General features: G+C 47.7%; 1 protein-coding gene across 3 annotated transcripts; it reads left to right on the top strand.

The window, feature by feature from the left end:
• The first annotated feature begins 2,987 nt into the window (after positions 1-2,987).
• Positions 2,988-13,134, top strand: NYX (nyctalopin). 3 transcript variants are annotated; one of them, XM_056515675.1, is made up of 4 exons: positions 2,988-3,418; positions 6,806-6,898; positions 7,080-7,155; positions 10,596-13,134. In XM_056515675.1, the coding sequence occupies exons 3-4, from the start codon at positions 7,134-7,136 to the stop codon at positions 11,987-11,989; spliced, it is 1,416 nt and encodes a 471-aa protein (XP_056371650.1). In that variant the 5' UTR covers positions 2,988-3,418; positions 6,806-6,898; positions 7,080-7,133; the 3' UTR covers positions 11,990-13,134. The 3 variants fall into 3 exon arrangements, with proteins under 3 accessions (XP_056371650.1, XP_056371648.1, XP_056371649.1); XM_056515673.1 differs by lacking the exon at positions 2,988-3,418 and adding an exon at positions 5,351-6,662; XM_056515674.1 differs by lacking the exon at positions 2,988-3,418 and having other exon boundaries at positions 5,351-6,898.
• The last annotated feature ends 4,217 nt before the right edge of the window (positions 13,135-17,351 follow it).

Below are 17,351 nucleotides of genomic sequence, written 5' to 3'. Positions count from 1 at the left end.
CAAAAAGTGTTTGCAGAGCTGTGTGCAAGTTCCTTGTGCATTGCCTGTTTGTGGCTGTGGAGGAGCTTTATCAGGATGAATGGACCCAGGAGCTCTAAGAGGGAATTCAGGCAGAACTCGCTGCCACGTCCTTGCCTTTCTGTGTGCACTGGCTTCCCATTCAATCCCGAGGAACTGCAGGAGTCTGCCTTGGGCAGCAGCCTGTGGAAGGCACGAGGATTTCAGCAGGACACAAGCAGCTGCCTGTTACTGTCCTAAGTGGGAGCTTCAGACATAATTTACTAAAGAAACCCTTCCACAGAGTCACAAGGTGCAGAGAGGAACCCCTTGTTTTCTTAACTCCTCAGAGAAAAGACCCTGGGGGAGGCTGGATCCAATCTTAGCCTCAGACTGTCAACAATTCAAATAACTTTGACCTGCAGGATTTAAAAATGACAAATCACATATGTTTATATAAAATAAATTACTTATTATGACAAATGATTAGACAAAATATCTTAATCAGAATTTTTTACTGCACAGTATAAAAGCTAAAACTGCTAGTAGTGTATAGCATAATATAGTGCACTGAATTAAAGCAATTATATTAATTATATTAAAATTATATTAAAACTAGCAAAAAGAAACAGTTACTAAGTAGACATTGATGTAACTCACCACACCAATACTCAGAGTGGGCACATCTCTTTCTCTTAACCAGGAGGAGCAACCTTGAACAGCATCCCCACTCGAGGGAGAATCTCCAGACACTCCAAGAAGGTGTATCTCAAAAGAACCTACTGTATGGAAAGTGGACTGGAATTTCAGAGTGTAAAGGGGTTGACTGTCAGTTCAATGCCTCCAGGCCAGTTTAGCAGCTTATCTGTCAAAGCTTTGCCTTGATCAGGATGTTGATTCAGGGTTGGTGCGCCAGACTGATTTTTAGCATAATGCAACACCAAAACAACACATGGCTCCCCTCTCAATCCACTCTGATAGATTTGCAAATAAGACATTGTCCACTGGGTTGCTTGACCACATTCCAGGTCAAAGCATGAGGGAGTGTTGGGAGAAGCATCCTGCCACAATTACACAGGATAGAAATGCCCCCACAGATGGATCAGAGCAGAGCAGCTCCCCAGCTGCTGGAAAATGGAAAAGGAGCCCACTGTCTCCCAGGGCTCCCTGCAGTGCATGCCCACATCACTGAGGGTGCACCTTCAGCAGGGAGGGCAGGCTGGAAGGTCCAGGTGCTGCCAGCCTTGACTGTCCCCATCTGCTGTGTGACATGGGAGCAGCAGCTGCTCCTTGGATGCCCTGTGGGCTCTGGTGATGCCCTGCAGCACATGAGGGCTGCTAAAGGCAGGAGGGAGGGCAGGGCTCCCCTCACCCTGCACAGGAAGATGATGCAACCCTGCTCAGGCTTCAACAGCAGTGGTTTTTCCCTGATCAGAGAATCCTGAGCATGGCTGGCCAGTTTTAATCAAGGCCAAGAGTCACAGAGTGGATGTGGGAAACATGGATTCAAGCCCCCCTTCAGTTTTTATTAATATAGGTCTGATCCCAGCTTCCCTCCCTTTCCCAAGACTGTTCTGAGTATTGTGGAGAGTTACCCAGCAGCCCAAATGAAGTTGTTTTTCAGCACTGCATCCATACACCTGTACTGCAGTGGGAAGCAAGGTGTTTGCTTCCATGGCAAATGCCCAGCCCCTCACTGCAGAGCAGCCCTTGCTGCTCCTTTCTTGCTGGAAATGTTTCTGTTTGATTGGCATGAGAGAGACATAAAACCACATCTGCAGGATGGGCTGGGAGAGATCTCATGGTTGATGTGAAATCCAGTGGCCTGGACAGACCTGGAGAGGATCTCTGTCCCACCCTTGCTGAGCAGTGGGAGGATTTCACCTTGATGGAGCTGCAGGCCACCCCCTGGGCTCCTGGTCCTCTTTGTATGGGGTCTGTGTGATGTCTTAGGGGCTGCTGGCAGAGGTTTGGCCTGGCAGATGAGCACATTCACCCGTGGTTTGCTGTGCACTGCATCTGCTTCAGGCTGCCTACCCTAGAGTGTGCTGTTCCCTTTCAGAAAATGCTCCTGCTGCAGCTGCAGCTCCTGGGCTCGCTGCTGCAGCACTGGGCTGGGGCTGAGATCTGCTCCCAGCCTGACCCTCTCCTCTTCCTGCTGTTTTATTGGCTTTAATTCATCACTTTCCACGTGGGTAAGTGGCTTTTTGGCAGCTATTTCTTGCAAAGTGCTGCTGCTGGCTGCCTTGTCTCATCACAGACCAGGTGGTGAAGAATCCTCCTGCAGGATCACTCCTGCTGTGAGGCAGCTGCCAGCTGCTGTGCCCTTGGGCTGGGTTTGGGCATGGTGACATGCTCTGAGTCCACAGTCAGGTGTGCATCAGGAACCTGTCCCCACTCACACCCCTGATGGCAGCCCAGGTGTGTGTGTGCAGTAGGGACACGGCTCGGGTGGGAGGGTGGCTGGTGTGAGCTTGAGGCCATCCTTGCTGAGGACACACAGGGAGGACCACGTTGGGAGCCACAGCAGCTCTTCTGTCCAAGGCTGTCTTGCAGTGGTGTTGGTGATGTGCAGAGGTGGGGCCAGGAGAAGGCAGAGTGACAAGGACATGGCACAGCAGCCTGAGGGGGCTGGGGCTGCTGTGAGCAGGCACTGGAACTTCATGCCTGAGCAGAGTTTGGTGGCCTCAGTCTACACCAAAATGAAACCCTCGCCTGCAGACAGAAATCTGTCCTCTCTTCTGACCAAGGCAAAGCTCTTCAACTTCCTTGCTCTCCAAGTCCTGGCTGGCTCCTCAGCTGACTCTGCATCTCCTGTGAGCAGCCACATCACGCGTGTACCGAGTGCTGTTTCTGGTGGCAGCACAGGCTGTGCTGCAGCTGCAAACCCCAGCATTGCCACACTGGTATCCTGTCTGCTCAGGACCCCTCCTCCCTGCCCCAAACTCACCCACCAGGGCTGTGTGTGACCATCCTGTGTGCAGCAGGCAGCGCTGACAGCAGGAGCTCTGCCGAGAAACGCTGAGGCAGCTCCTTCAAAGGTCACCCTGGTGATCATGAGCACAGCAAAGGTTCAGATGTGAGAGACAGCTGTGGCTGTGAGAAGGGGGAAGTGTGCACCGAGCTGTGGCTGCTGTTACAGGAGCTCAGGAAACCAAAGCCTGGGGCAGGCGGAGGGGCTCGGGTGCTCTGTGGCATGAGGGCATCACCCCCAGCACTGGCCCCATCAATGCAAGCAGCTGACAGAGAGAAAAACCAGGGGAGTGAAGATGTTCAGCCACCAGCACTTGGCTGGAAGCATCTGGATGTGCAATGCTTGGGTTCCAGCTAGTCCAGCCCTGGTGTCATCAAAGCTGCATGTCCTTGGCTGTCTTGCCATCCTCTGTCAGAGGAAGTGAGCCTTGCTGAGTGGTACCCACAAGTAGGTGGCTGAAGTGGGTGAGATGAGACCTCTCACCTCCTGTTTGGTAAAATGAGTCTCATCAGCTGTTCTTGGACAAACTTGGAAAATAAGGGGAAGATTTTAATTTGCAAGAAGCAGTCCTCAGTGATAATTTAAAATCACATTAATGTATATTAAAGATAGGAGCTACCTACAGATCCCTAAGTCACCATCACATGAAATGCCCCTGGCCATGAAGAAATGGACTTTTAGAAGCAATCTTTTCACTGAGTCTGGACAGGATTGCCCTGCAAGGCAGACTGGTCCTCACTGCCAGCTGGTGAAGCTGTGCCAAGCTTTATGTACCCACACCTCTGGAGTAGGCTCCTTCAATCAGGACTCAATTCTCCAAATTCTTTTGGTGGAAGATCAGATATAAATCTCTATTGATTTTTTTTTCAGTGGCAGCATATCTCTGCAACTTTCTAGTTTTGTCTCCACTGCTCTCTTGACTGCTGGCTCCTCCAAGTTCCCAGATGTTAAAAAGAGAAGGATAGATCATGAAGAGGAACTCTTGGTGGCAAAAAAATAATTAACAGCACAGAGCTGCAGTAGAAGAGTCTGTAGCTTCTGAGTCTACCTCCAGCCTGGAACCACAGCAGCTTCCCAGCACTGAGCATCTCTAGTGTGCTCAACCCTCAGCATTAACCAGCCATGAGTCATGCTCTAAATAATGCTGAGATGTGGTTTAGAGCCCAAGTTTGTTTCTTTAGAGAATACATGCTGATCTCCTTTATTTACACTCTGGTATGTAAGTTTTCCTACCTTAGATGAACAGAAACTTCTCCTTTTCACGCCTCCTTCTCACATTGTGATGCCCTTTCGGCCGAGGGTTATCAGGAAATGAGTCAGGAGTCACCAGAAGTTCACGAGGGCAGTAGGTGCCCTGCTTGGTGCACCTGCAGTGCTGTGCTGAAGCCACTCTCAGGGCGATGCTCCCTGACTTTCCTAGAAATTAGGACTTCAGTTGCATTCCAGTCCCAGCTCCCCAGCCTCTTCCCAGATGTTAATGTCTTCTCTGTGCCGGGGGTGGAGGTGTGCAGGGCTCTGCCCATGGGTGGTGCAGGGAAATTCAGTGCTGTGAGCTGTGGAGGTGCTGCTGGGCAGGCAGGAGCTCTGGGTGTGCCAGCACAGTGTGGCTGGTGGGGCTGGGCTGGGAGAGCTCAGCATGGGCAGGACACGGGCTCTTCCAGCTGTTTTACCTCCAGCCACAGGAGGAAATCCCTGTGGGGCCAGGCTGGGAGAGCTCAGCATGGGCAGGACACGGGCTCTTCCAGCTGTTTTATCTCCAGCCACAGGAGGAAATCCCTGTGGGGCCAGGCTGGGAGAGCTCAGCATGGGCAGGACACGGGCTCTTCCAGCTGTTTTATCTCCAGCCACAGGAGGAAATCCCTGTGGGGCCAGGCTGGGAGAGCTCAGCATGGGCAGGACACGGGCTCTTCCAGCTGTTTTACCTCCAGCCACAGGAGGAAATCCCTGTGGGGCTGGGCTGGGAGAGCTCAGCATGGGCAGGACACGGGCTCTTCCAGCTCTTTCACCTCCAGCCACAGGAGGAAATCCCTGTGGGGCTGGGCTGGCTGCAGTCACTGTGTGTGGGATGGATGCTGATGTCTCTGCTGTCTCTGGTGAGGCTGCAGCAGCTCTCCCAGAGGTGTTCCCTGCCAGTCTTCCCCCAGCTGGTACCTGGTACCCCTGATAAGGCTTTTGCAGATACTGGGGAAAAAGAAGTGGGAATTGCACTTCCTCCTTCTCTCTCAGTTTCTACATGGCTGAAAGCTCTCTGATCTGCTTTCTGTGGACAGTAAGTTGTGGTTTGCTTGTGTTCCCATGGGAGCCAGGGCTTTCCAGAGCAAACATCAGCTGCCCCAGCCATGCTGAGGACCCAGCTGGTGCTGGTTCTGTCACCAAAAGGTCTCCAGCAGCTTCAGCTCTGTGATGGAGGCTGCAATGTGCCTTTCTGTGGCTTTGCAAATCTCTTTCCTCATCTGCAAAACACTGCACTAAAGTGCAAAGCTGGAGGGTTTATTAGAGCAAGTGGTGGGGAAAAGCTTAAGATCTAAAATTCAGCTAAAATCTGTGCTCTATGGGTCACCCCTTGCCCTCCAGCCTACCCCCAGCACAGCCTGCTTACACACTATTGGGACAGAAAAATTTCCTGAGGTACCATCCAGATGTCTTAAGAGGGAAAGCCAAACCAAAAGAAAACTGATGTAGCTGGGTGCTTTAATTTGCAGGAAGAGCCGTGAAGCAGCAGGCTGGTTCCCAGCTGAATCTTTCTTGCTGTATCAAGCATAAATTCATCAGGTATTCCATTTTCTGGGAAAAAAAAAAATAAAGCAGAATAATTCACTTGGAAATAAAGAGTGGAGCTATTTTTCCCTCTGACATGGTGAATGTAATTACCTAAGGCATGGGAGGCTGAGATAACTCACTTATTCAGCCCCCACTCTCCAAAGAAACCATCATCATTCTGTCAGAAAAGGCTTTAAACTTCAATTCACATCCTGAATGCTAAAACATCACCACATACAGAAGCTGTCCTTATGATTTCCATGCACCAGTTGCTGCATCACAAGGAAAACACACTCATAGAGAGGCCAGAATTTATTGTTGTCAAGGCCATATACACAGCACAAGCTCCTTGTGTTTGCTGGCCCTTTTCCTGATGTTGTTGGTGTCTCCTTGTCCTTCAGGAGCAATTCCTAGTGAAGCAAAGCACACTGGCACCCTCTTAGTAGTGTGTGAGCCACACTGGGGCTGGGAAAATGTGCATGGGGGTTGAGAGTCTCAAGCTGTGTCTGTTTGGAGAGCTTAGTGCAGGCAAGCCATAAGCCTGTGATTGCCCCCAAATTTAATTCCATTTAGGCAGCACTCTCCCTTCTTCTGCCATTACATAATGGGGAGTAATGACTTTCAGCAATGCTGTTTGAGTGGCAGCAGTCCAATTCTGGACTGAATTTTTATTTTTTTAATGGTGGGGGGAGAGCAGGTTGGCAGAGGGCAGAAAGCATCCGTTTGGTTCGTTGCAATCCCTGTTCCGCTCTGGGAGCTTTAGAGGACAGACACATTCTTCCATCTCTGCTAATCCTCCTCTGATACAGAGGATTTTCCTGCCATTAAATGATAGCTTGTGAGAAAAAAATGCCAACTTTTCAGAGACTGACTCGTATGGCTAAGGGCAGCCTCACGAGCAGGAGGGAGGACACAGCCACTGCCTGGCCAGGTAAGCAGCACATCCAGATGATTTCTGTTGGGAATTTTGTTTTCCACTCTTTGATACTGAGCTGGTTAAACTCCTCTGTACCAGCACCTATTTCCTGGGGATAGATCCAGTCATTTACTGTTGGTGATCCTTTCCCACCTCAGATGACAGGAATCTGCCAGTGGCATGGCTTGTGGGAAGGATGCGGATGAGCTCCTGAAAAACAGTGGCACAAAGCTGCAGGATTCCCTGAGAAGGTCAGTGGTGGAAGAAAGATACTCACCAGGAAGGTGCTGGGGACTTCTTCAGATTGAAAGTGTGTGAGAGAAGAGTGTTTTCCTTCATCTTCCTTTCTAAACATAGACCTTTTTGTGGAAAAATGGTGCAGGGAAATGTCAGAGGATGAAACCCATCTCTGTTCTTCCTGTGTGCTTTTAGATCCCTCAAGTTTTCTTGCCAGACCTGAAATGCCACTAGAGAATAATCAAGGTAATGTTTGCCATCATTCTAAATGGTGAGTATACTCTTATTCTCCTTTATGCAGTAGTGGATTAGACAGATTATTTGGAAAAGTGGCGGCTAAATATTCAATTACTGCAATCATTGTCTCTTTACCCTTCTTAATACTCTGCAACCTTTGTTTTTTGTTTCTTTTCCTTTGGTCTTTCTTCCAAATACTGAGTTACTGTAGTATTTTAAAGAGCAAAAGATATAATCCATGGGAGGAAATTTTTTATTCTTTAATGTCACAAATATTTTTGACCTTATTGGTCTATTTCACTCTTTTGCTCAAACTCACTTCTCATTTGATGTTCCACTGAGTCGCTGAAAGCTTCCAGCTGCTGCCCTGTCTGTGAACATCCTTTTTTAGGGAAGGAGAAGAGTAAGGTGGGAAAGATGGGAATGTTTCAGGCTATGTTGATCAGAGGAGATCTCACCATCAGAGAAGATCTGATCTCTTTTGCTCTGAGCAACAGCTCTCCCAAAGGGTTGGTAGGATTCAGGTGGAGGATTTTTTCCAACTTCCTTTCCAGGAGAAAGAGGGGAAATTGCCTACAAAGGCTGCATTGCTGAGGGTTTCTCTGAGCTCCTATTGCTGGGGGCATATTTTCCTCTTTGGATGGTCCTCATGCTTTCCATGTCCGGCACACTGCAAAGATGCACTTGTAAATAGAGATCTTAGAAGTCTGCTATGAAATGCCACTAGCAGAAGACCCAGATTTGACACTTGTGTGTAAGGAAAACAGGCTGGGTATGGCTTGGGGGCAGACATTTCCTTTACTGAGTGATTAGAGAAGAAGCTGGGGGTGGGGGGGAAAGGAGGGGATTTGGTTATCAGCAGACTCATTCCCACATGTGCACAGCTGTGGGTGGAGGTCTGCTCTGAAGGCTGGGATGTGACTGAGCAGGGGCAGCTGGGGCTAAACATGGAGCTTGCTCAGGACAGCCTCAGCTATAGGACAGCCTGTGCACAAATACCCCTCTGGATGTCATCCTGAACCCACACAAGGCTCCCTACCAGCGGCAACACTTGCATCCATCATTTTCCAGACAACTACCTCCAGGCAGACATTTGGGAACAGGCAAATCCTTAATCTGTCTGGCCCTCAGTTTATGTAACTGCCTAACAAAAACAACATATGCCCCTGTTGGCACACAGAGGGTGGATTGGGACAGAGGGGAGCAAACAAGGCAGTCCCTGGGCAGGCTGCACAAAGAAAGAGCAATCTGAGACCAGAATGTTGTTCCCCTTTTTGTCCTTAAACTCCAGATGTTGTCAGGGGGACTGAAGGAGATTTTCCTTTAGCTGTGGCTGTTAGATAAGGGCATGGGAAAAAAGGGATGAGCGGACAAACAAAATGACAACCTGCATAGAATCCTTTCCACCTCCCAGAGTCCTTCACTATCAGTTATCCTTGAAGTGATGATGTTTTGCTAATTCTCCAGTCACAATAGTGTGCCCAGGCATGATGAGACCTGAATTTTGATGAAGAGTCCACAGCTCATCCTTTTGTGATTCTCACTCTGTGTATCTAAATACCTTTCCTACATGCAATAACCAGAATGAACAGACCCAGGCTCCAGGGCAGATCCAGGGTTGATGCCCTTCAGGGGGATTTTCCCAACAACTGGTTTTGCAAGTCTCTTTTACACAGGCAGTGTAAACTCCTAAATACAGTCCCATGCATATTGTCTTTAGAAAGTCAGAGCGATTGTAGCCTAAACTGTTGTTTGTCCTGTACATTAAAGCCTTAAGGACTGAAAAAGTAAAACTTGATGCTTGCTGAAGCTGATGCTTCTGGGCATATCACCTCACAAGTCTGTCTTATTGAAAATACCCATGGGAATACAGCTGTAGTGGGCAACCACTGTGCTGCAAACCACAGCTGCTGGGAGCTTCCCCCTCTGGACACTCAGCAGGAGTATGGAGGAAACCCCTCTGATCCCAGCAGTGTAGTAATAGAGGTGGCTGTTGGTAAAGCTGTTGGTATCTCATGTTTCACTGAGAAAAAACAAGAAAGGGATTATGTTTGCATGGGAGCTGATAAACTGCAGCAGAAAACCAGTCAGCAGCAACAGCACCATTTTATACTTGTGATTACATGGAGATTACTGGTGTGGCTGCTCATTTTGTTGAGGACAAGGTAGGATGTATCTGAGAGAGCAATTGAAAAAACTGTCTTCAGTTCCTCCTCTCTAATGAGTTTATTTTCATGGAATCAGAGAAAGGGTTTTGCTGGAAGGGACCTAGAAGATCATCTCATCCCCCTGCCATGAGCTGGGGCACCTTCCACTAGACCAGGTTTGTCAGAACTTCATCCAACCTGGCCTTGAGCACTGACAGCATTGAGGCATCCACAGCTTCTCTGGGTACCCTGTGCCAGTGCCTCACCACCCTCACAGTAAAGAATTTCTTCCATATATCTGATCTAAACTCCCTCTCTTTCAGAGGGAAATATCATTTTGCATTAAGAAAAAAAAACACTTTTCAGATTTTTTTTGACTGGATGTTTTTTCCGGAAAAAAAAAAAAAAAAAAAAAAGCCTGTCTTTGGAGGCTGATGTGCCCCAGTTCCTTTTTGTTCTTCTCTAATTTCTCCTAAGAGCTGTCTTCTCTTCCTTGTAGTTCACTCACCTGTGTGGGGCTAACCTGGGGGGAAACAATAGCCTTGCACCTCCCATGTGAGGCTGATAAAGAACAAAGTGGCTGCTCCCATCAAACATAAGGCACAATGGTGACTGTCTTGAGAACTGGCAAGGCAGCAAAATGTGTGCTGAAGATGCAGAGTTTATCATCATCCCATACTCATCATCTATGATGAGATCATGAAGCCAGCAATTGAACAGTATCTCTTAGTTTGTTTTTACTCACACTGTCATACCAGTACACAGTGGGAATGTGTTTTCAAACACTGCATTGCATCTCCTTGAGAGCTGAGTTCCCCTTCCAGTGCTGCACCAGCTCATGACTCTGGTGGAGAAACATGAGGTTGAAAGAATAAAAGAAAAAAGAAGCAAAAAGTATGAATTTGACACACTTTGGGCAATTAATTAATTGATCTCCCCTGCCTATTGCCAGACTCAGCATACACTGCCCTCCCCTTTCCACACCCACAGCTGCTGGCCTTCAGTGCATTTCTGCTTGCTCCCAAGCAAGCCAAACCATGTCCCATGGGGCAGCAGAGACACTTGAGAAATACTGAATTCTAAGTGAGCCCCCTCTTGGGAAGAGGAATTAATTAGAGATTATGCTCTAGTGACAGACATTCTCAGCAGGTATAGAAACCCCAGAAGATTTTTAGGAATTTCACACAAGAGTTCCTCAGTCAGCACCGGTGTGCAGGTGGCAGTTAGCTTGGCTAGAGGGGAGGAAAAGAGTGTAATTTCTTTTTACTGCTGTGACTAACTGATTTGCTAATGATGCATTCTTCTCTGCATCCTCCGTGGGTGGCAGTGATCCTTTGGGTCCCCCAGGTGCGCGGGGTGTGGGCCTGCGTGCGCTCCTGCCCGCCCAGCTGCGTGTGCACCCCGGAGAGGAGCTGCTCCGTGCTCTGCGACCGCGCCGGGCTGGGCCAGATCCCCAGCCAGTTCCCCTGCGAAGCCTCCTCCATCAACCTGGATAAAAACAGCATCAAGTTCCTGTCTGAGAGGGCCTTCGGGACGCTGCCTTCCCTCAAGTCCCTGTCGCTGAACCACAACAACATCTCCTTCATCACGCCGGGCGCGTTCAAGGGGCTGCCGGGCCTGACGGAGCTGCGCATGGCCCACAACGAGTACATCCGCTACCTGCACACGCGCACCTTCACCGCGCTGCGCCGCCTCCTCAGGCTGGACCTGGCCGACTGCAACCTCTTCAACATCCCCGACAGGATCTTCATCGAGCTGCCCGCTCTGCAGGAGCTCTTCTGCTTCCAGAACAACTTCCGAAGGATCCCGGGCGCCATCAGGGGCATGGAGAACTTGACCCACGTGTACCTGGAGAGGAACAGGATCGAAGCGGTGGCCTACAACTCCCTGCAGGGCCTGAGCAAGCTGAAATACCTGAATCTGCAGGACAACAAGATAAATGTCATCCACGAGCGAGCTTTTCAGGGCTGTCAGAGGATGGAGTACCTGTACCTCAACGACAACTTGATCAGCGAGCTGCCTGACAACTCCTTTGACGGCCTGAGGCGCCTGAAGATGCTCAACCTGGGGGGGAATTTTCTCAGGAACATTTCCAACACCTGGTTCCGGGACTTGGGGGAGCTGGAGTTCCTCTACCTGGACCGCAACAGGATCAGCTACATCGAGGAAGGGGCTTTTGAGAACCTCACCAGCCTGGTGGCCCTGCACTTGAACAGCAACAACCTGACGACGCTGCCCTTCTCGGTGTTCGAGCCCGTGTACTTCCTGGGCCGCCTGTACCTCTTCCGCAACCCCTGGGAGTGCGACTGCCGCCTGGAGTGGCTCAAGGAGTGGATGGAGAACTACAGGCTGGTCAGGGACATTCCGTGTGCCTCCCCCTCCTCCGTGGCGGGCACCGACCTGACGGACGTGCTGTTCGAGAGGTCTCCCGAAGGGTTCTGCCTCGACCCGCTGGAGCTCAACGTCACGTCCGAGGGGCCCACCCCGAGCCAGGAGCCTTGGTCTACCACAGAGAGCAAGTTCAACAGCCTTATCTCCAAACTGCTGCTCCAGATGGGCCTTCCCGAGGAGGTGGCAAACGCCACCGAAGTGTACAGCAACAGCACGCAGCCGGCCGGACAGACCGAAGGGGTTTCTTCTGGAGGAGGCAGAACCGGGGCTGACTCCTCCTCCTGGTACCTCCCTGCACTTTGTACAGTGACTGTTCTGCTGTGCAAATAGTCCAAGGGCTGGATGGAGCAGCGGTTCTGCTTAAGCATTTAGACCCTGCACCTACTTAGTCATCAGAGGAAAGTTTTACTGTGGGCCTCTGATACGTAAAGGGCTCCAGACTCTTCCAGTTTGGGTTCATTGGATCTGGCTCCAGATTCCCCTGGGAGCTGGTGAGATCTGGGTCCCACTCTGGGTGACAAACCTGCCCTGTGGGTGTTCCAGAGCCTCCAGGATACTCACATGGAGATGAGCAGCACTAAGATTCAGTTTTGCCTAGAGGTGTGTGCTGTTCCTGCTGGGAGTGGAGGGAAGAGGGGTCTGTCTGTGGCGTTTGTTCCATCGGGCCAACTCGTGAGAGAAAGATGTTCCATGGTGACTGAGCTTCAGGAGAGCAAGATGAGGCTGCAAAACCAGACCCCTCTTCATGTCCTGACAGACACCCACACCCATGGCAGGCACTGCTGAACAACGGGAAACTCCTCCTGATTTCCCCCAGTGGGTGCAGGAGGGATCAGGGCAGTTCTGGGCAGCATCCAGGGATGCTGGAGTGCTGGATTCAGCTCTAGGACTCATCCAGGGATGCTAGAATGCTGGATTCAGCTCTAGGCCTCATGAAAAGCAGGAAAGTACCTGGGGAGAGCATCTGCCCCAGGCAGATTTGGGATGGGCACAGTATTTTGGCTGTGACCAAGGCAGGATTTTGATCCTTTCTTCCCCCCTGTTATCAGGTACTGGTGCAGGACAACGAGATGGACCCACTTTTGTCCAAACATTCTTCTCTGAGGCAAAGCTACTTATTCCCATAATTTCAATGTGTTTAATTTTTCAGTGAATATATTATTTTAAGGATTACCTTTTTTTTTTATTATTTGTAGATTGTTTCATGGCGTGGCAGCAGGGGCAGAGCATGGTGATGACAAATGCAACCAGGCCCTATGAAATATTTTGTATTTCCACCACTAATATATACCATGTAGTGTGTCATATTATGCCATACTGATAATTTTCTTTTATACAGCATCTTAAGTGTTTTATCTTTGAAATCTTCAATGAAAGCTGCTAATATGACCAGAAAGAATGATGTTTTATGTATCAAAGCATATTAATGAAATAATTTGATATTTTACTCATAAAAATAAATTAACTCCTCAAGACTAGTTGTTTTTTTTTATATCCCTGAACAACTCTGGTGATTTTTTTTTTGTAGGCTACTCAAATAGGTGCACATGAGTGTCCTTTCATGGCCTAGAGCAAATGGCAAGCTATTTATTACAACATAAGTACTTTCACTTAAAACCTGGCTTTACTGCTGTTTGTGTTAAGCAGCAGCACTTGAAAATATAAGTGACTATACAGAAATATACTTCTGTCCAAGAAGATCTACTGCTTTCTAATTAGTGCCAGAGATTTCCAGGGGAAACCTGAGCACAGGGAAAACCAAGCCTTCCCTGCTGCAATGGCTTCTCAGTTATCTGCAGCTGGACCACAGTTTCCCCAGGGAATCAAAATGCCAGATGGTTTGATAAATGCCTATTTGACCTGTTCCGTGAACTAAATTCAATGAGTTTGGATTTCCAGGCTATTTATGAATCCATTAATCTTCTTAAGTGCTAAATTCATCTGTGTATTATAAGAGGCTGTTTTTCAAACCTAGTCCAGCCCAGTGCTGTAGAGGCATATTAGGTTAAGGATGTCTTTACAGGAGCCCTATTTCATCCTGTCAGGGGAGGTTTGTCAATAGGCCTGGCACAGATGGTAGGACACAAATGGCTGTATTTCACTTCCTATAAGCACGGGTGCCTCATGAGTGAATTGTTTTTATAACCCACATTCATTTTCCGGGGCACATTAAAGCTGAACATTGCCTTACTGTGCAATTGTTGAGTGGCTTTCAAGTCAGTCAGTGCTTCAAAGATGCTCCTGCTTCATGTGCAAGGTACAGATCTGAACATGAAGTGTCTTAAAGTGTTGGTTTTAGCAGAGATTGTGCTGTCAGGTGATGGACAAGAGGGCTGTACTTTGTACTCAGCTGTGTGACAAGAGGGACACTGACTCTGTGTGTTGATGGTTTAAGTGTCTCTTGTGGTCAAATTCCTGCCTGGCCCAGAAAGCTTTTCCTGTGCTGCTCCAGCACAGCCCTGGCTGCCAGGAAAGCACATTCTGTTTGTAACAGCCCTTCAGCTTCCCCACAGGGACAGGGACAGACTCTCCTGCCCTGAAATCCTGCCCTTCCCTCTGAGCTGAGATCAGCACTGTGTGTTCCCAGTGGCACAGAGCAGCTGGCACGTGGCACTCTGAGTGGGTTGGGAAAGGTCTGGGAGCCTGATTGCTCTTGCTGTGCTCCTCTACTCTCTGCTGCTCATTCCTTGAGGAGACACCAGAACTGCCTGCTTCATTCCTCCAGGATTCTTGTTTCTAAAACCTTAGCAAATGGCTTGCTTCTCTGATTACGTGGGCATGTGTCAACTCATAATTACATTTTTTTGACTGAATAGTTTGGTTTCTTTCTTTATTTTCTTAGACCAGACTCTCACTGCAAAAGCTTCAGCTGGTAAACCTGAACCAGCCTTTGGTTATAGGTACACAGCTTAGAGTCCCTGCACAAATCAGTGCTGTTTTCAAAATCTGTCTCTGGACTGGGACACCTCCAAAGATGCCAAACCTTTGTCTGTTTGGAGTAACTGTAAATATTTTTCAGCAAAGTTGTGCTCCCAGACTTACCCTCAGCACGAGGTGCTGAGATTTTGTTCAAAGCAGTGGGAAGGGATGGTTGTGAGTTGCCTGGAGTCAGGATACACCTTCTGACTGAAGTTTATTCAGAGGGCTGTTCCCAGACCAAAGCACCTGAGATCTGGGAGAAGGCAATTTGTTTTAATGTGTGGTACGTGGTGACATGCACTGCTCTTCACTGGTGCAACTGCTTTTCATGCTTTACAAGAGTTACTGTTGGAGCAGAGGGGAGAAGTTGTCAATGTAAATAGAGGAAAGAAACAATTTGATTTTGGATATTACCTCTGAGTCTCAGAATTCTGTTGCTATGTTGCACTCCTAGGATCACACTCAGTATGTCCCCTCTATTTTCTTTAAATTTGCTATTGCCAGTAACCCCCTGTGAAACGAAGCTATTGGCTGTTTTTCTTCTCTTGTGGATTATCATATCTTTCTGCTTTGGAAAGAAATATGAGGTGCAGGATATGAGAAATCACTGTCCTTTGCTAGAGAGGCAGCAGCTGCTGTCTGAGGACAAGACTCAGAAACTTCATGGCCAGTTTTCAAGGATATTCTATTTTGGCTAATTCTTGTCTTCACAACATCTGGCTGATAGCTTTGAAAAAAAAATTAAATTTTAATTTGTTGGGTTTTCCATTGATAATTTTTGTGGTCACAAATTCAAGAGGAACCAAATCAACTGAGTTAAATTCCAGAAAACTGGTATGCCTGCACTGGAGAATATTAAGCCTTGCAAGAAAATAGCCTGTTATGGTCACTCCTGCTCCAGTGAGATTCAGAAGACAGGGCTAGTTTGGGTGACAAAACAGCGCTTGTAAATGCCTGCTTTTGCAGAGTCAAGGTATGGGGTTGTTGCAGAAACACTAAAAATACTGGTCCTTCCTCTTCCCCCACCCAAATCTGATAGAGATTGGTGGAGTCTGAAGGATCTTCAAAGCAGTTTTAAAAGAACGTAAAAAAAAAAAAAAAAGCTAACCATGGAATAAAGATCAAAAATTACAATTAGAAAAAAAAATATAAAGGTATCAAAAGTATTACTTCAAAGAAAAACATACAGCTAATACTTAAACCTAAACATGTGCAAGACCAGCACCAAAGTTCCATTTCTCATGAGGAAAAGCTGGTATTTTAAACTCCAATATAAAAATAAACACAGAAAATAGATATTTCTGGACAGGGCATTATCTATGCCTCTCACCCAAAGCCTGATTTTGTTGACTCTGTGGTTAGTTGAACCAGTCTGATCTTGTACTCTGTGGTCAATTTTTGCCTTGAATGGGAGAAGATAATTTCTTCTGCAGCTCTTCTTAACTTTGACCTTCACCACATCCTTTGATTTTTGTTGTACTTTCTTCTTCATCTGTCTTTTAAAAGACTGTTTTAGAGTTAATTCTTGACTTGCACATCATAAATCTTGTATTCTCAATCAAAAATACCAAGGTATTTAAAAATATAACTATAATTAGTTTTTTGTACACACCTGATGGTTTATTCTTCATGCATATTCTATGTATTTGCTGTTTAGATTAACAGCTGATTTCACTTTGTGCTTGCTCAGTGGGTTTTGACCTGTGTCAGGAGCTTCTTGACGTGGCTGGAGGTTTGCAATGAGGTTTAAGTCATCCTTGTTCTGGCTCCCCCTGTATTCCACACCCTCCTTTCCACTCCTCCTCTCCTCACCTGCTTGTTTCTGCTCCAAGCCAGGACTTGCGTGTGCCTGTTCTGCTCCAGCAGGGCCAGCTGTGGTTGAAACCAGCACTCAACTCTTCCCTCTTTTTTTGATGTTTAGGTTCCCTATTATTTCCCCTAATATTGTGTTAGCCAGCTTGGGCCTCAAGGGGGTTGAACTGGGGATAATTGGAATAAAATGCTGTTGTTATATCTGAAAGGGGAACAAGCTAAATAGGAAAGATGGTGCTCAGTTGCTGCTCAGTTTGCTTAGGCTGAGGGCTCAGAGGCACAAGGATATTGGGAAGAGGACCAGGGAGTTCTTGGGCTTTGTGGGGGCAGATCAGGGCACGAGCAAGGAAGCACCAAGCCCCTGGTGAGATGAGGATGTGCTGGACTCACAACAAACTGTGCCATGCAGGCAGGTGTAAAAATATGTGTAAAAATACACATGGTTTTACTTGTGGGCTCTTGATGATGAGAACAAGGCTGAGTGCACAGTGAAGGGTGGGCAAATGTGATAAATCAGTAACAAAAGGACAACCAGCTGTGCACATGTAAATTGAAATGGAACTGGCAGCAGCAATTCCTCACAATGCTGAATGATTATGTCTCAATGTGCTGTGGCAATAAGAAATACATCAGACTCTAAGTGGACAGGCACTTTCCTGATGCATGAGTCTGGTAAAGAGCCAGAGGGCAAAGCACAGAAATAAATGATAAACTTGCAATCAGAAAAAGCTGCTTGTAAATATCTGTGCTGAAACGGATGGTTGATTATTTCAGTAGTCAAAAAGTAGCAGTCAATCTGCAGATGCAGGGATTTTTAGGCCAGCAAAGCTTAAAGGAGGTGTTGGTGTATTCCAAATTACTTGAAAGTCAAGTAATTTGGAGCAAGAGGTTTGATAAAATAGATGTTAGCATATGCAAGGTTATACATACAGGAAGACACAACCTGAACTGTTCACAGGCA

Source organism: Oenanthe melanoleuca, unplaced genomic scaffold (genome assembly GCF_029582105.1).
Source record: "Oenanthe melanoleuca isolate GR-GAL-2019-014 unplaced genomic scaffold, OMel1.0 S033, whole genome shotgun sequence".
Taxonomy (NCBI): Eukaryota; Metazoa; Chordata; class Aves; order Passeriformes; family Muscicapidae; genus Oenanthe; species Oenanthe melanoleuca.
The sequence above is the reverse complement of the archived record's forward strand: the minus strand, read 5'-3'. Positions and strand labels throughout refer to the sequence as shown.